The 18,599-nt window shown below is 41.9% G+C and overlaps 2 protein-coding genes across 6 annotated transcripts in view; one reads left to right on the forward strand and one right to left on the reverse strand.

Annotated features, from left to right (window-relative positions):
• The window catches only part of RHOH (ras homolog family member H), a 52,909-nt gene that overhangs the window by 8,793 nt on the left and 25,517 nt on the right, over nucleotides 1–18,599 (forward strand). For all 4 annotated transcript variants that reach the window (NM_001244789.1, XM_021100345.2, XM_021100346.2 and 1 more), the window contains 1 exon segment: nucleotides 1,504–1,589. The gene's annotated coding sequence lies outside the window, so the exon portion shown is untranslated.
• Nucleotides 1,345–17,317, reverse strand: LOC146400400 (uncharacterized). 2 transcript variants are annotated; one of them, XM_084971775.1, is made up of 5 exons: nucleotides 17,152–17,317; nucleotides 16,893–16,955; nucleotides 13,699–13,807; nucleotides 2,050–2,203; nucleotides 1,345–1,461 (listed from the first exon to the last, which is right to left on the reverse strand). In XM_084971775.1, the coding sequence occupies exons 1-5, from the start codon at nucleotides 17,299–17,301 to the stop codon at nucleotides 1,437–1,439; spliced, it is 501 nt and encodes a 166-aa protein (XP_084827901.1). In that variant the 5' UTR covers nucleotides 17,302–17,317; the 3' UTR covers nucleotides 1,345–1,436. The 2 variants fall into 2 exon arrangements, with proteins under 2 accessions (XP_084827901.1, XP_084827902.1); XM_084971776.1 differs by lacking the exons at nucleotides 1,345–1,461; nucleotides 2,050–2,203 and adding an exon at nucleotides 10,541–10,659.

Below are 18,599 nucleotides of genomic sequence, written 5' to 3' on the forward strand. Positions count from 1 at the left end.
CTACGGTTCTAATCAAGGCTGGACACTAAAATGAAGATAGTAGGATCCTGGGCACAGGAACAAGATATCTCTAAAGTAACTTTTTAAATGCCAGTATTCCTCTCCAAGGAAAGTGGAGTGATAAATAGAGACTGGGAATTAAGATTTTTTAAGCACCAAGAAGAGACTAGGCACAGGGTGAGATGTTTTATAGTGGTAATATATATGAGAAAAGGGAAATGAGATTAAAAGCTGATCTCTCATAAGCGTTTTCATAGCAAATTCTGAGACTAAGCTAACTCTCCGAGTGATGGCTGTTATTCATGGGCCTCTGTGCCTGATGCTCTCGGAATGCTTTGGGTAGAATTATAGAGTATGTGGAATTAGAGGCAAGAGGGCGACTCTTCTTCCTTGGCCAGTTTAAGTAAAATGCTCTATGACATATTTTAATTTTAGTGGCTAACAAGACACAGCTAAAAATCCACTTCTGTTTAGGAATTGGGACCATTTGACCAGAGTGCCCCAAGTGCTTATCTGGGTTCTGGATGCTTGGGTCTGGATGAAAGCCAAGATTAAAAATCATTCTGCTTTCCCATTCCACTCTCTAGATCAGAGATTCTTTGGGGCTAGTAAGTGATTTTTAAAAGTGCAATTATGGGGAGTTCCTGTTGTGGCACAGTGGTTAACGAATCTGACTAGGAACCATGAGGTTGCAGGCCTTGCTCAGTGGGTTAAGGATCCAGCGTTGCCAGGAGCTGTGGTGTAGTTCGCAGACACAGCTCAGATCCAGCCTTGCTGTGGCTGTGGTGTAGGCCGGCAGCTACAGCTCCGATTGGACCCCTAGCCTGGGAATCTCCATATGCCTCGGGAGTGGCCCTAGAAATGGCAAAAGGACAAAAAAAAATAAAAATTAAAAAAAATTAAAAAAAAAATAAAAGCACAATTATGTCCATCACACAGGGGACTCTCAGTTGTACGTGCAGGTTACTTTGGTCAAATCACAATATTATTTTTCTTTCTAGAGCCCCACTAAATCCTAAGGGAGAAATGTGGGGGCTTTGTGTATGGAAAGGGGGCGGAGGACACAAGTCAGGATGGGATACCCAAGTGGAATGTGCTGGAAGGCAGCCTGACAGAAACCGAGTGCTGGGACAGGCAGTGAGAGCAAGGCGGTGACCGAGCTGAGAAGGGTGAATAGAAGGAGCTGGAAGGGGCCAGAATGAAGGCTCCTCCTCTGTGGCTCTTCAGTCATCCGGCTCCAACAGCTGCTTGAATGCCCTGAACCACTTCTTGCCACCTGGCCTAAGATGCATCATACTGTTCCCCAGATACGGTCCACTGTTCGGAGATGGTTTGATGTGTCTAGTTCTGGCCTGGAATCCCAGTTCCTCAGGCTGGCTGGCCATCAAAACCCTTTGGGCTGTTTTTCAAACATAGCAATTCTCAGGTATCCCACCTCAGCCCTGGAGGGTGTTCAGGAATCTGTGTGAGAAAAAAATATAATTTTTTTTTTTTCTCCCCCAGGTGACTTGGAGACAGTTGTCTAGTCGATGAGCGTTTGGGAGCCATTCCTCCAGAACTCTCCTCCGAGGGCCCCAAGCACCGAGATGGTAAGTTGAGTAGGTGCTGAAATGAGGTGAAATGATTGTCCCTCTACTGTGAACAATCGTCACCCCAAAACATTTTCCTTTGTTTTGAAATGATCTCTTGGGAGAATTTCTGGGATGGGACCTGAGCCTGTTGAGCGTTTTTTGTCAACCCTATTTACATTTTCACATGCAAATGTAAGGCGCCACTGGAAACACTGAAGCGTTTAATGCAAAAAGAGCTTCTTCAAAAAAAACACACAACAGCCAAAATAGCCTCTTCAGTGTGGCACTCAGGGAAAGCCTAAGGAGGGGAATTCGTTTTCAGAGGGGAATTCGTTTTCAGAGGAGAAAGTGCCCAATCACTCAGTTCTCCTTCCCAGTGAAACAGAAAACTAATGAATGACTCCTGGAAGAAACTTTCGAAGCCTTGTGGACAGGAGATTGCTTCTTAGAGCCTAAGTTAGAGTCTTCTTATCATTACCTTTTAGTTTCTTGTAAAACTGAAGTCAGCACTGACCTCTTCCCCATTTCGTAGAAAAGAAAACCAAGGACGTAGACCATGGTTGAGTAACATGCAGTATTATGGTTCTCATCACATCTGCCCTGAGAACTGCGTCTTGTCATCCAGCCAGTCACTGTTTGAGAAAATAAGTGATTGAATAGTTTTATAAGTGACCCAGGGAAAAACACGAGTAAAAGGAATGCACGAAGAGAGTATTGTCTGAAGTGGGGGAGGGAGGGCAGAATTAATTGACCCAGATAGACCTCTTGCTCTATCTTTGTGTAATATGTTCTATTCATTATGCGTTATCATAATCTGCTAACCTAAAAGCAGGGTTATTGTTTGTGGCACAGATGGAATAAGGTGAATTTTCAGTAGCTGCAGTGGGTAAAAAAAAAAAAAAAAAAAAAAAAAAAAAAAAAAAGGACGTGCTTTTCCAAAACATCAAGGGAAATACATGCAGTGGTATATGGGAGTCTGCTTGTACTTGCTTGCAATAGCTGAATGGAATAGTTCCAGAAATTTCGCAAGTTGGTTGTTAAACAGTCACGATTAAAAATGAAATTTCGTAAATCATGGTTAAATACATTTTATTAAAAACAAAGGTAATACTCAAAACTCATTAATCCCTAATTATTTACCATTTTACTCTTCTCTATGCTCTTAAAGTTCTTTACTCCAGTTTCTCTATGTGTCAGAAATATTGCATAATGCATGCTAGTAAGTATTTCTTTCCAACTCTGCATTTGGAGATGTCACGTTTGTAACTTAAAACTGACCATCAGAGGCCGGTATTAGGAGTATTTCTTTCCACTTTTTTTTTTTTTTTTTGAGGAAAGCCTGTTAAATAAATCTTTACCAGTGTCCCAACGAGGAAATATGTAAAACACAGTCATGACCACCTGACAATATGTATCAAGAGCCATTAAAATGCTCATACATTTTGATCCATTAATTCTACCTCTGGGAATTTACCCTAAATAATTCAAAGAAGGAAAAAATAATGCATACAAACATGTTCACTGTAGTCTTATTATAAGAGAAAAATCTGAAAATAACCTCAATATTCAGCAAAAGTGGTCTGGCAGCACTAACACCACAGAATATTTTATAGACATTAAAGGTCATAGTTACGGTAGCTGTGAAAACATATGGTAGTTAATTATGGTGTTAAATTAGAAAATCAGGATTAAAAATTTTACTTACATTCTGGTTTCGGTATGAATGAGGATTAAATGTGAGTGTAAAAAAAATGAAAGCCTTTGGTGTGTTAGAAATGGTGAAATAGTAGAATTTTGTTTTTTACTTCATGTATTGTAGTAGTGGTGTGTGTGTATTCAAAAATGTGGAGAAAGTCTGTGAGTAAGTGGTCTTAGGTAGTTCTAATATTTAAGGGGAAGGCTGTGGACCGGGTGGGCTTGCTTTTAACTTGCAAATAGGTACTGTGAATCCCCAGGCAGAGTACTGTAGAGGAATGTAGGATCCAGACTATGTGGAGTGGGGGATGCCAAGGAGGTTAGTTAGGGTGGCTCAGGAAGAAAGACATGACTGGCTGAGTAAGGACGACTTGCTAATGTAGACAGCGGAGTCTGAGAAGGAGGCCAGAGAAAAGCTACCACCAAAAGCCTGAGAAAGGAAAGAACATTTCTTCGAAAGAGGCAGGGAGATGCTGATCTCAGAGGTGAACAAGATGGATGTGAAAACAGTGCAGTTTGGATCTCAAAACAAGAGGGCTCAAACCAGAGAGAAAATGGTTCTTCTTAATCATGGATGCTTCGGAGTTCCCTTTGTGGCTCAGCGGTTAACAGACCCGACTAGGATCCACGAGGATATGGGTTCAATGCCTGGCCTCTGCTCAGTGGGTTAAGGATCTGGTGTTGCCATGAGCCTTGGTGTAAGTCGCAGACACGGCTTGGATCCTGCACTGCTGTGGCTGTGGAGTAGGCCAGCAGCTGTAGTTTCCCAGCCTGGGAACTTCCATATGCCATGGGTGTGGGCCTAAAAAGCAAAAAAAAAAAAAAAAAAAAAAAAAAAGAAAAAAAAAAAAAGAAAAAGAAAAAAGAAAAGAAATCGTGGATACTTGAATTTCAGCATGTTTTAGAGTCGCCTGGATGGATGGGGGAACGTGTTAACAAAAACAGCTTCCTAGGTTCCAGGTCCATGGCTTCTGATCCAGTTGGTCTTGGGGTTGGCAGGAATATGCATTTTTTAAAACAAGTCCCCCCACCTCATGAATACACAAATGGTCTGCAGATCATACTTTGAGAAATGCCAATAGACTAAAGGTAATAGTTTCGGTTGGCCCAGGGAATGTGTGTGTGTGTGTGTGTGTGTGTGTGTGTGTGTGTGTGTTGGAGGGTGAGCCTGTTAGCTTGAGGCTTAAGATCCAAGAGCTTATGGTATAAGAGACATGTGACAACAGAGAAAGCCCAGAAGGGACAAATTACTGTGTTAGATCTATAGAAACAAACTAAAAACAGGAGGCTGTACTTCAGATACTCCTTAAATGGGACCATAGTTTGTGCCACAAAATTCCCTTCCACAGTTAAGTAACTTCTGTCAGGAATTCAGACCAACTGAAAGTAGGGGAACTGTGAACTGTGAACAGGGGAACTATAAAGGGGAAGCACAGAGAAAAATAGTCAGCAGGAAAGTCTGGGACCCATGAGTGCTCTTTTTCAAATCATTGGGAGGTGGTAATCAAGAATAAACCCGAGGAGTTCCTGTGGTGGCTCAGTGGAAACGAATCTGACTAGCATCCATGAGGATGCAGGTTCAATCCCTGGCCTTGCTCAGCAGATTAGGGATCCAGCGTTGCCGTGAGCTGTGGTGTAGGTTGAAGACGTGGCACGGATCCCGTGTTGCTGTGGTTGTGGTATAGGCCAGAGGCCACAGCTCTGATTAGATCCCTAGCCTGGGAACCTCCACATGCTGTGGGTTGGGCCCTAAAAAGATAAAAAAAAAAAAAAAAAAAAAAAGAATAAACCTGAGCAGGAGTTGCCCTGTGGCTCAGCAGTTTAAGGATCAGCATTGTCACTTCTATAGTTTGATCCCTGGCTGGGGAACTTTTGCATGCCACAGGCATGACTAAAAACAAACAAACAAACAGTGAGTGTTAAAAAAATAATAAACCTGAGCAGTGATGCCAAGTTAGGAGTTTGAGAGAAAAATTAGAAATGTTAGTTTAGAGAGCTATAGCCAGATACTGAAAGATATTAGAACAACTGAAAATTTGGTAAGGACTGACAAAATGTGTTTCAGGTAATGAACAGGACCAGAGTCTAATAACTCACAAAGTTCGCTAAGTTTTCTGTTAGAACACGAAATTTCTTTCCAGAATTATCCTTCTTTTGGTCAAAGATAATTAAGGTAGAATTATTCGTGATTTCAAAACAAAAATATAAGCTCAGTAGAATACGCAGTGCTGTGTTCAGAAAGCCTTTGGGCCTTAGCATATGATAATGTCACATTAAAGGAAGAAAGAAGGTCTGATGTTTGGTGAGATGTAGTCCTTTACACAGAGTCCATATACATATTGCTCAACGCAGTAATAACCGTCAGACATGTGCCGTAACAGCAATGTGGGTATCACAAATAAACATATTGAAGTAAACAACAGAGCGCTATCGGGAGCCATGGTACTAAGGTTATCTTCTTCACCTGGCTTTAGAACTTCGGTGAGACTAATAAGCTCTCAAATTGCCTTTAATATCTTGGGTTCCTCCAACTTTACATAGAAGGTTCTTTAACTTTAAAAAAGATTTCATCCTCCCTCTCATCAGGACACTAGTGTCATGGGATGTAACATAATAAAGCAAGGACAAATAAACAACCTTTCTAAGCGTCGGAGGCACAACTCAGGGGCTGTTGGATGTGAAAGGGTTTCGCACCTGAGGTCAGACCTTCTTCCTCAAGCACCTGCTGACTGTCCTATTCCCCACGGATCAGGGTTTTCCCTGGACCAGTTGGCTTACACTTTAGAGCGATGTTTCCTAATCACTTTTTTGGTCCTTTGAGAATCTGATGAGAACCAAAGATCTTCTCCTTGAGAAAAAGCACGTGCATTTGCCATAGACTTTTGGGAGATTTATGGATACTCTAGAGCACATCCACGGAACTCAGTAGTCCAGAGGCCTTGTGTTAAGAAATTCTGCCTCAGAGGTAATATGTATATGGACTCTGTAAAGGACTACATCTCACCAAACATTAGACCTTCTTTCCTCCTTTAATGTGACATTATCATACACTAAGGCCCAAAGGCTTTCTGAAGACAGCACTGTGTATTCTCCTGAGCTTATATATTTTGTTTTGTTGTCCCACAAGCATAGGACACCTTGTGGAGGTGGAGAAAATTCTGGTTATTGCTGATGTAGATTTAACTGCTAGAGAGAAATGTTGACTCTCGAGTTGGTTAAAATGAGGACAAGATGCCAGGTGTATGCGCAGTTTTATGGCACTGGATCCTTAAGTTGCTTAAACATACAGGGCTGGAACTGATTCTTTTCAGAGTATATATGACTGGAGTTGCCATTGTGGTACAAGTGGATTGGCAGTGTCTCTGGTCACAGGTTCTATCCCCCATCTGACACAGTGGGTTAAGGATCCAGCATTGCCAAGGGTAGCTTGGATCTGATCCCTGGCCTGGGAACTCCAAACGCCTTGGGGCAGCAAAAAAACGAAAATGAAAACAAACCAACCAACCAAAAACCCCAAAACAAAAAGCAGAACAAAACAAAACAAAAACCCCCAGAGTATATATGACCAATGTTCTAAGTCCTTGATTCTGAATTCAGAATTACATGAAGCCAGGATCAGTTCCCCTCTGGGCAAAGAGTCTCTAAGATTCTACTTTAATGTCTTATTTACTGTCATGTGGTGCCTAGTTGGCACAAGAAATGCAGACAGGTTGTAAATACCAGTGGGGCCAACTCCTGAGTGTAGTGAGTGGACTTGCTACTGGCTACCCAGCCGGGCTGCTTTGAGAGGCCACAGGCATAGCTGGTGTGTGATGTGCTTGCTTCTGGGTGTAAAATGTTGGTTTTCCTCTCTGAAGCTGAACATCTGTTTGGGTCCTGATGACTTTGGAGATAGTCCTTTTCCTGTGTAGCGTTTAGACCACGGAAGGCCTGTTGGCCTTCTTCCGCTCGTGGGTACTTGACTTGCAATTTTGGGAACTGGCTGTTTTTGATGGAAAGTTCATGCCTTTGTTAATCTTCTGTCCAACTGGATGGTGATGGGGGCTTAGGCAGGGTATAGAGATTCACTCCAAACTGTCTGTTTGAATTAGCCAACTGTGTTGAAAGTGATAAAACCATATTATCATGTCATGTTAATAGGGTGGGGTGAGATCCAGAACGGGGAGAGGAAATACATCTTGAACCCTCCAGAGAAAAAGTATGAACAACTGGCTAAAAAACTGTGAAATATTCCTACTAGTGTAGCACAGGCAATTATATTCAATCTCTTGGCATAGAACATGATGGAATATGAGAAAAAGAATATGTATATGTATGACTAGGTCACTTTGCTATACAGCAGAAATTAACACAACATTGTAAATCAACTACAGTAAAATTTTTCTTAAATTGTGAAATATGCGTCAGGCACAGTGTAAGGATTATACATCTTTCTTTGAGGTAGAAAAGGAAAATCTATAACACATATATTCAAGGCTACCTCACCTTTGACAACCATTTGTGTTATTGTACACCCATGACTAGGTCTCTTGTCAATTTCGATTGAATGTGTTTTTCAAAGTATTCAGTGTATTTTAATTTAACACATCAAAGGCATTTAAATAATAATACTGCATCATGGAATCCTCGGTTACAGCCCATACAGCAGAAGGACCCATGTTCACCAAAGGACAGTGGCAAACCCTTCACCCCTCTTTTCTCCTGGAGGTTGATTCCTCTGCTTCAGCCTTGTACCCAGCAGCCTAGTTGCTGATGTGGGGAACCGACTGGTGTGTCTCTCTTCCTTGATGCTTTCCTTCTTTCAGAGGACTTTCTCGTGGGCAGGATCCCTACTTTTCCTTTGCTTCCCCCAGTGCTATTCCAGCTGTCGCCTTATCAAGCACTTCTTTTTTTTTTTTTTTTGTCTTTTTCTAGGGCCACACCTGCAGCATATGGAGGTTCCTGGGCTAGGGGTCCAATTTGAGCTGTTGCTACCGGTCTATGCCAGAGCCACAGCAATGCCAGATCTGAGCCTCATCTTCGACCTACACCACAGCTTACGGAAACGCCAGATCCTTAACCCACTGAGTAAGGCCAGGAATTGAACCTGCAACCTCATTGTTCTTAGTTGGATTCGTTAACCACTGAGCCATGACGGGAACTCCATCAAGCCCTTCTTTTTTAAGCGCTGCAGCCGTGGCATATGGAAGTTCCCAGGCTAGGGGTCAAATCGTTGCTGCAGCCACAGCAACGTCAGATCCGAGCCACATCTATGACCTCCACCGCAGCTTTCGGAGACGCTGGATCCTTCACCCACTGAGCGAGGCTGGGGTTTGAACTTGCATATCCTCACAGACACTAGTCCTATTCTTAACCTGCTGAGCCACAATGGGAACACCTCCAGCTCTTCTTAATACACATATCTTATCATGAGCCATTTTCTTAATTGCCACCAAAAATCCTGCCTGTTTTTGTTCCAATCTTGGGCTGAAATAAGCTCAACCACGACTGAGTGGTGTAAGGCTGCCTGTGATTATTTCCTCTAACAGGGAAAAGGGAAGCCATATATTTGGATTCACATTTAAATGTCCTCAAAAACCCTTAAAGGGTCTAGAAATCCCCTTGGGTATTATACTTTTGGGGGCTAAAATCTGATTTTCTTCAAGCTCTTATAACTTTGGGCAGTAACTTGTCTTCATTTATGTCAGTGTTTCTCTCTCTCTTCCTCTGGCTGTGATGAGGCTGTAGAAGAGGGTGTTGGACGTACATACAGGAAATGGGAGGGGAAAAGGCAGAAAAAACCTTACATGTTGACAGTACCACAATTTCCTATATTTACTAAAATGATATTGTCACTATATTCTCGTACACAGAATAGCTGATGATATCATAGAAATATCTGTAATGATTTTGACTTTAAAAATGTAGTAGTCATACATGCTTATTGTAACAAATGTCGCATATGCCTTTTAACCTAAAGAGGTGTGTATAATTTTATTTATGAGTATTTAAGTTTTTATGTATTGAATACACCATCATGCTAGTGCTTTCCCTCCAAAATGTGCAGAATCTATAGAAAGAAGCTTAAAGTAAACATTGCTTCTTTCTATAATAGAAATATAGCTGATGCTTAAATGGATCGTTTGAATTAATGAAGGGCAGCAAGCAACTATGATATCTTTTCTGAGTCCCACAGCTGTCTTTTCTTCCTCTACATCTCAGGAAAAGTGACTTTTATGGCCATGTCTCCATTAAATTCTAGAGCCATGAAAATACACAGACAGTTTTGACATGGTAGCAGGGAAGTTCTATGTAAAATTGGGACCAAAATTTCAAAACTCAAACCGATAGTTGTGGATTTCCCCAAGAGTTACCCATTTGACATGTCATTCAGGAAAGACCCCACAGACACCGCTATGGAAGGAAAAACAAAAGTTTCTCTTCCAACAGGCCTAGACTCTTGTGGCTTTCAGTTTAGAAACTAGATTGTGCAATGAAAAAAATTCACCAGCATTCGCAGCTTACGCGCATTTTCAAATTTTTTTCGACCTGTGACCAGTCAACCTTATGAAGTTATGTTATCTTAAAGTTCCTCAGATTTATTTAGAAGGTTGAGATGATCATACTTTAACATTTGTCCTACATGTATTCCTGCTACTTGGAGTTTAAATGTTAGTGCTCCTTCCTTTATATATAGTTGGTCATGACTAATCTTATTTCTCAACAGGTATGTAGCTCATTATTTTATCTACCAATTATAATTACTTTTTTTTCTGCTACCTTTGAGAGTGTTCAACTCTTCTTGAATACTAGACCTTTAACAAGTTCATTATTAGAATAAACGTAGGATAAATAACAAATTCCCTTGCCTTCATGTCTTTTAGAGTTTGATCAAGAACTTGTAAATTATTATCAAGTTTTCGTTTCTTGTAAAATATTGGCCAAAGTACAGTTTATAAACAAAATCACCAGTCAGGAAAAAAAGGGGTCTGATGATCCCTTCTTCTCATCGCTCCATATGCGAGTAGCTGAGCAGTATGAATGAATAACCTTTAAATGTCCATATCCTGTGTCTAGTTATAACTATTCCTAAAAATACACTGTTTTATTATAAAAGGAAAACTTTTCATCAGAGTGATTTTTTAATAATAGAAAAATCTAAAAATCATCTAAAATGTCCAACAAAGGAGTTCCCGTCATAGCACAGTGGAAACGAATCTGACTAGGAACCATGAGGTTGCCGGTTCGATCCCTGGCCTTGCCAGTGGGTTAAGGATCTGGTGTTGCTGTGAGCTGTGGTGTATAGGTCGCAGACTCGGTTGGGATCTTTCGTTGCTGTGGCCGTGAGGTAGGCAGGCAGCTGTAGCTCCGATTCAACGCCTAGCCTGGGATTGAATATGCCGTGGGTGTGGCCCTAAAAAAGCAAAAAAAAAAAAAAAAAGTCCAACAGAAAGGTATGATTAATAAATTGTATTTCAGCCTATTAAGTATTCATTAAGATAATTTCTAGATGATGTTTAATAAGTGAGAAAAATCAGAGGACAAAATTATTTGTTTTTATTTTAAAAGGCCTATATGTTTTTTTACACATGAATTCAGAATATAAGGGTAGATAAACCAATATATTAAAAGTTATCATCTAGTGTATGATAAGATTACATATGATTTTTAAAATAATTTTTATTTTTCCTGTATTTTCTGTGGTTTGCATGTATTATTTTTATAATAAAAAAGTCAAAAGTCCTTGTTAAAAGAAAGTCAATTTGTGGTGTGAGGTTAATGCAACTAGTACAATGATGTTGATATGATCATTATTTTGGCATTTTGAATAAAATGTAATGCTTGTAAGCCCAAGCCTATAATTAAATTTTATATTTTAAGATTTAGAGGATCTTTAGATTTAAAGGGATCTTGAGTTTCTTTTATCTTGAACTTTGATAAGCTGTAGAAAATCACTTTTAATGAGAAACACTAGAGTTACTAATAGGCGTGTGTGTAGTTTATGTTTTTAAAATAAGAGAGAATTAGCTTTAGCTAGTATCAGAATTTAGGTAAAATATAAAATATTCAAATGATGAATATAGATGATCATCTAAAATTCTTAACATGTGGAAAGATTCCCAAAGGGATCCTTTAAGAAGCACATATTCCATATGCATCTTTAATGTTTAACTTAGAAATGATTGACTTTCAAATATTTTGAAAGCTGCTAGGCAAATCATAATGTATTCATTTTGGCATAAAGTAGGGAAATTCTCTTGTAGCCTTTTATGGCTGTTTTTCTATATGCTAAAGTTTGTTAGTTTCAAATGCCAAATATTAGTTGGAATACATTAGTTGAATTATTTGAAAAGTTGATTAATTTAGTGAAGGAGAACATTTTCCTTTTCTTTTTTTTTTTTTTTTCTTTTTTCCTTTTTTTTTTTTTTTAGGCCAACTCCCACGGCATATGGAAGTTCCCAGGCTAGGGTACTTTAGCTAGAAGTTGAAGCTGCCAGCCTATACCAGAGCCACAGCAACGCAGGATCCAAGCTGTGTCTGTGACTTACACCACAGCTCACGGCAACGCCGGATCCTTAACCCACTGAGCTAGGCCAGGGATCAAACCCATATCCTCATGGATACTAGTCGGGTTCATTTCTGCAGGGCTACAGTGGGAACTCCCATTTTCCTTTTATAACGAGTGAAATCTCCTTTTTGATTGTATAACACCTGAGATCAAATTTTGGTTTGTTTTTGTTTGTGCTTCTCTCTGGGCTTTGATTTAACGATAATTCATGATCTGTCAGATAAGCTGTTGTTCATGAGAAAGACAACGGATCAGTTAGCAATGCTTTCAGCTCCAAGGTATACAAAACCTAGCAGGAACTCATAAAAAGAATCCAGATTCTTTTCTCCCACACAAGGAGTCTGGAGGCCTTCGTTCCTGCCACTGGTTCCGTGGCTCAGTGATCCTGCCCCTGCAGTTCCTATGACCTTCCTCATGGTGGCAAGAAGGCTGCTGTGGCTTTGAGCCTTGCGCTTCCCTCGAGAAGCGTGGCGCTGGGTGGGGGTGGAAGGGAGGCCGCTGACCTGGCCGTGGCTGTGGCTTTTTCTAGGAAAACAAGAATTTTCCCAGAGACCTCCTATACAGATAGCAACTTCTGTGCCTTTGCTAGAACTGGGTTGCATGGCCGGCCAAGCTGTGAGAAAGGTAAGGAATCATTATAACTGCCTTGGACCACCTCTTCCCAACAGAGAGGGAGAGGGAGGAAAGTGGTAAATGGGCTGAGGGTAGGGATGGGGTGAGGGCGGATGTGGGAGAATAGTGTTTAATAGTGGGGAGGAGAGGCAGAAAAAAGATCTTGCTGATGCATAAAGAACAGGTATACATACAATCCATCAACAGATGTGTATTCAACTTTCCTGGGTGGAGTGATTAGGAAAAAAGTGTCGAAAAGTGCTCTGAGGAGTTCCCTTCCTGGCTCAGTGGTAATGAACCTGATTAGTATCCATGAGGACGCAAGTTCGATCCCTGGCCTCACTCACTCAGTGGGTTAAGGATCCTGCAATGCCGTGAGCCTTGGTGTAGTCCCAGATGAGGCTTGGATCTGTGGCTGTGGTGAAGGCCGGCAGCTACAGCTCTGATTAGATCCCTAGCCTGGGAACTTCCCTGTGCCTTGGGTGCAGCCCTAAAAAGATGGGGGGAAAAATGCTCTGAGGAGGATGATAATGAAAAAAAGCGTTGAGAAAGAGTGGCTTAGGCCAAGTATGATGCATTGCCTGAGGCTTTGCACACTGTCTTCTAAGCAAAATTGGATTCTATTATTATTATTATTTTTTTTTTTTGTCTTTTGTCTTTTTTGTTGTTGTTGTTGTTGTTGTTGTTGCTATTTCTTGGGCCGCTCCCGCGGCATATGGAGGTTCCCAGGCTAGGGGTTGAATCGGAGCTGTAGCCACCGGCCTACGCCAGAGCCACAGCAACGCGGGATCCGAGCCGCGTCTGCGACCTACACCACAGCTTACGGCAACGCCGGATCATTAACCCACTGAGCAAGGGCAGGGACCGAACCCGCAACCTCATGGTTCCTAGTCGGATTCGTTAACCACTGCGCCACGACGGGAACTCCGATTCTATTATTAATGACAAAAAGAGACTCGGATATTGAGTAGAAAATTAGCAGTGCTTGCCACAGATATCATAAATTAAATTAAGGAACCACTGACATTGACAAGTGTGCCTAATTTGGAGTTCCCTTCATGGCTTGGTTGGGGAACCTGACTAGGATCCATGAGGACGTGGGCTTGCTCCCTGGCCTCGCTCAGTGGGTTAAGGATCCGGCATTGCTATGAGCTGTGGTGTAGGCTGGCAGCTGCAGCTCCAATTCAACCCCTAGCCTGGGGAACTTCCATATGGTGCAGGGGTGGCCATAAAACGCAGAAAAAAATTTTAAAAATAATTAAAAAGCTGTACCTAATTTGCTTGTTTGTCCTGACTCAAGCGTCTGTATCTTGGCTCTGCAATCAGCTAAATTCCAGGAGATCGGGAAATCTTCCACCGTGTCCAGTGCAGTGCCGTGCATCTGGGAAGCAATCATAAAAGCTAACTAAATAGTGAATACAATGGATAAATATCAATAGATAAAATGAGAACCAGTAAGTGGTGGGACGCTTTGCTCTCTTTGCAGTTCCAAAGCCCCCTGCACAGTATTTGTGTTTTAACATTTATGTTAAAATGGAGATTCACTCACAAGAGACTAATCTTAAGGCCTGATTTAGGAGCTAGAAACTGCTCACTAGCTATGTTCTGCCTTCCATTTCCTGACCCTCTCTGCAGGAGGGTATTTTAGGCATGGAGGTGTGGTGGAAAGCCCAGGGCTTTGGAGCTAACCAGGGACGAGTTATTTAATTTCTCCGGATCTCAATCGTCACACCTGTGATGCATAATACTCTCTGCAGGGATAACATTATTTACCACGTGGCATTGTAGTGAGGATAAAATGAGGTCATATAGAGAAGTGCCTCCTTTAGGATGTGGCTCCGTAGAGGTGCTCAGTGTATAGTGTTTGGCTGGCTTGGTTTATCAGCCTGATTGATGTTTGGGGGGCAGTTTGTCTTTGCTTTACTGAATTTCTCTCTCAACATTCCCTTGAAGAGAAGAGGTTACTTAGGTGTGTGTAAACCTAAAAAGGTATTTCTAACTGAGGAGTTGGAGTCAGAGTGGTATCGACATTTCCTAACATTTAGGGCCGGGATGAATCCCTCCTGTGTTATGCATGATGAAGGCTGCGCCCAGAGGGGAGTGGTCTGCTCCTGGTTGTGAGGCCAGTGACAGAGATGAAATCGAACCCAGATATCCTGACTCCTGATTAAGGCTGGGTTGCTAGATCTAGCAAATAAAAGATCAGGATACAGGAGTTCCCGGTGTGGCTCAGTGGTGACAAACTCAACTAGTATCCATGAGGATGGGGGTTTGCTCCCTGGCCTCGCTCAGTGGGTTAAGGATCTGGCATTGTTGTGAGCTGTGGTGGAGTCCAAAAGCTGCAGCTACAATTCGACCCCTAGCCCGGGAACTTCAATATGCCTCAGGTGTGGCCCTAAAACGACAAAAAAAAAAAAAAAAGAAAAGAAAAAGACCAGGATACTAGTGGGATTCTGAATTTCAGATAAACAAAGAATTTTTTAGTATAAGTATCTTCCATAGCCATTAGTTAAAAATAACTGAAAAAAACCCTTTTGGAGAACAAATGAGAAAAAAATAGATGTGCAGAAGATATCTGATACATAATTAGGCTTGTTGGCAAGCTATTTTAATAGGCATTGAGAACTTTATTGGGGGAAAATGGAACTTTGGAGAAGTAAAGGTGCTGATTTTTTCATTTTTTATTTATTTTTGTTTTTTGCCTTTTAGGGCTGCACTTGTGGCAACTCCATGGATTTCCCAGGCTAGGGGGTCTAATCAGAGCTGCAGCTGCTGGACTGCACCACAGCCACAGCAACGCCAGATCCGAGCTGCATCTGCAGCCTATACCACAGCTCACGGCAATGCTGGGTCCTTAACCCACTGAGCGAGGCCAGAAATTGAACCCACAACCTCATGGTTACTAGTCAGATTCGTTTCCGTTGCACTACAATGGGAACTCCGTGATTTTTTTAAAAAATTGTTTGATTATAAAAATTTTGAATGCTTCTAAAAATCCCCATATGTCCATCACTCAAATTCAACAGTTGTCAAGATAGTGCCATATTTGTTTTGTATTCTTTCCCCCTTTGCTGAAGTACTTTAAATTCCAGACATCATGTCACTTTACATATATATGCTATGCATTTCTAAAATCAAGAATATTTTCTTACACATCATGCAGCCATTACCCACCTAACAATATTAGCAGTAATGCTTTGGAACCTTTTAATATCCAGCCCATAATCATATTTACCTGGTTGTCTTTTTATAATTGGCTTATTTACTTCAGTATTTAAACAAAGTCCATCCGTTATATGGTTGTTATGTGTCTTAAGTATCTTTAATGTTGATTATTTTAATGGCAAAACGAAGTATCGAGAAAGACATTGGTAGATGTCTAGGGGTAGTTTTATTTTGATTCATACTTAGCAAGCTGTTTGGTTACTCATATGTAGATGGTACAAAAACCAAAACAGGTTTTGCAAAGAGCGATGTTATAGTGATCATTTATGAGATGATCCGTAATGGCAATTCCATTGCTTTGGTTACAGCAGATGAAAAAGAAAGAAGATGGAGAAAGATGGAAAGAAAGATGGAAAGTGGAAAGGAAGGAAGGAAAGAAAGGAAGGAAGGAAGAAAAAGAAAGAAGGAAAGAAAGAAAGAGAGAGAAAGAAAGAAAATGCAGAATTAGTTTCGATTAATTTTGGGGTGGTGTGATTTTTTGTAGGGGGGGGCAAAGCTGCTTCACATGTAAACTGGGGATAATAATATAATTCTTACTTCCCAGATTGTGAAGGTCAAGTGAAAAGCTGTCTGAGAAAGCTGGGCTTAGCTATGGAACAGTGTTTATCCAATCTGACTGAGTTTCTGAGTCATCCTAGCTCTTTAAAAATAGCTTCTCTGGTTCTTTCTAGACCTACTGAATAATGTGAATGTCCCCAGGAGGGGCCCAGGAAAACATTTTAAACAACCTGCCAGGGTAATTTTGATGATGTTCAAATTTGGGGATCACTGACTTTACCCGCTGAACATTGATCAATTTGTCTGTAAATTGAGATGAGCATTCTTCCCCGGGCTCATGGGATGTCACACACTGCAGGGCAAGTAGCAAAAGTCGTGAATAAACACCAGAGGCTTCCTTAACCTTGCTCATGATCAGCATGAAGAACCCAGGTGATCCTCAGCCCCACGTGAAGACGCTTGACTTTGAGATGGATTAGAATTCCTCAGCTTTCTCTGTTCCCCGTGTGGCATCTAATACAATGCCTGGCACGGAGTCAGAGTGCACTGCGTGTTGGAGGAATAACATACGAGGGGTATGATTGAGAGTTCAGATCGGTGACACTTGAGGTGATCAATCCACAGACTATACAGGAGACTGATAGGCCACCCGCGTTGTGCCAGTTTAGGAGGGGCCCAGACTAAGATGGGCATGGCCCAGGAATGGGACCCAAGCCAGTAAAAAATGTCTTCCAATGCCTTACCTCTGTTTGTATACAGTTTTTGTTTTCTTGTGAAGCTTTCTCCTCCTCTGATCCAAAGTGGCTCTGAGGAAAGAATGAGACTGGAAGCACATTCATATAAACATGGAAATGCTAAAAAAGGGCTTTACCTTTCAAGGATATTTGCCTTTCGACAAAGCACTGAGCCTCTGGAATCAGGGCTGTTTCAGTGGTGGGGGGGGGAGTGAGCAGTAGCGAGGGGACTTCCCATCACCGTGATGTCCCCCATGGAGGCGGGTACCTTCCGGTAAGGCTGTTCCCTGAAGAGGACATGCTGTGCCTGCTGTGCCAGCTGGTTGGAAAGCCCGTGCGTTGGACTTTCTGGCAGGGGATCTTTATCAGCAGAGAAGCAGCTGCGCTTGTTAGATTGGGAAGCTCCTTGCTTTGCCATCTCTGTCTGGGGAGGGTTCCCCTGAGCTGGGCCTCTTGATGATGCCAGACCAAAAATTGTGCTGTGGGGATCTTATCTGATGCTTCTGAACTATGGTCCTTCTCCAACATGAGGAGCTCAGAACACTCAGTTCTGTGTCGAGCAGCCGTGATGACTCAGAGTCAAGAAGATACTTGAATTCAGCCAAGAGAATATCAGTAAAAGGAAAAGACAAGAAAATAGACTCCATGTGATGGAGAAAGGGCCCATTCTGTGCCCCATGATGCAAAAAAAGAGGGAACAGAGTTTGCCTAAGATAGTGGCCCTGTGGATAGTAAAGTTCCCTGGTACCTTATTTGAGAAAAATAGCAAGTGTGGGTCTCACTCTTCTAGTTCTTGATTACACACACACACACACACACACACACACACACACACACACACACACACACACCATGGGCCAGTCTAGTAAAGCTTCATGGGAAATAGAACACTCGAGTTCACTGAGAGGTTTTCAAATTTAATCTTACCACGTAAGCCCTTCTGGAATGATAAACCCAAAGGAAGCATTCTGGCGGATGACTGCAGAGGGTGCATGAGCCTGTAAGGATACAGGATTAGCCTAGAGTGAGGAGGAGGGAATGAGGTTAGGGGAGTATCTTCTGGTGCACTTGAGTGCACTTTGGGATTGTGGATTTAAGAAGTTGGCTAATGTCGATATCCTGGGGTTTCTTCTGGAGACTTACTGTTGTCTTTTCAAAGTAACTTCCGGTGGGCTGATACCCCTCAGGCAGGATAAGGGTAGCCTAGTACGTGACGATGTCTAGAGAGTCATCTCCTAAGAAGCTGGATTGATATGAAGAGGTATTGATCAGAAAAATGAGGGTTGATGTTCTGAGGAAACGTAGAAAACAAGCAAGTCTGAGAATCGTACTTTGACAGCGCCCATCCGTGCATCGTCAAAGGACAGAGACTCTTGGCGCATAGACTTCCTGTATTTTGATCCCATTCACAAGGCCACAGAGAGGAAGGGAGCCTTAGGCTAAAGCATGCCCTTGACTTTTCTGGGACTCAGGGACAAAAGGAAAGGGGTTCCCATGACTCCTAACAGTGGCAACCATCTCCATTACACAAAAAATCTTTTTTTTTTTTTTTTTGTCTTTTTGCCATTTCTTGGGCCGCTCTAGTGGCATATGTAGGTTCCCAGGCTAGGGGTTGAATCAGAGCCGTAGCTGCCGGCCTACGCCGGAGCCATAGCAGCTCAGGATCCAAGCCTCGTCTGCAACCTACAGCACAGCTCATGGCAATGCCAGATCCTT

Source organism: Sus scrofa, chromosome 8 (genome assembly GCF_054392235.1).
Source record: "Sus scrofa isolate SSC_HxYL_T2T_F1_AM1 chromosome 8, Sscrofa_HxYL_maternal_Yorkshire_Landrace_v2.0, whole genome shotgun sequence".
Taxonomy (NCBI): Eukaryota; Metazoa; Chordata; class Mammalia; order Artiodactyla; family Suidae; genus Sus; species Sus scrofa.

What these genes read in the sequence shown, in the direction of transcription:
- LOC146400400 (XM_084971775.1), bottom strand. Translation starts at nt 17,301, where the DNA reads ATGGCAAAGCAAGGAGCTTCCCAATCTAACAAGCGCAGCTGCTTCTCT. An exon ending in GGGAACAGCCTTACCGGAAG is followed by an intron (nt 16,956 to 17,151) that starts GTACCCGCCTCC and finishes TTCTTTCCTCAG; the next exon opens with AGCCACTTTGGATCAGAGGA. An exon ending in AGGACAAACAAGCAAATTAG is followed by an intron (nt 2,204 to 13,698) that starts GTACAGCTTTTT and finishes TTTCTCAAACAG; the next exon opens with TGACTGGCTGGATGACAAGA.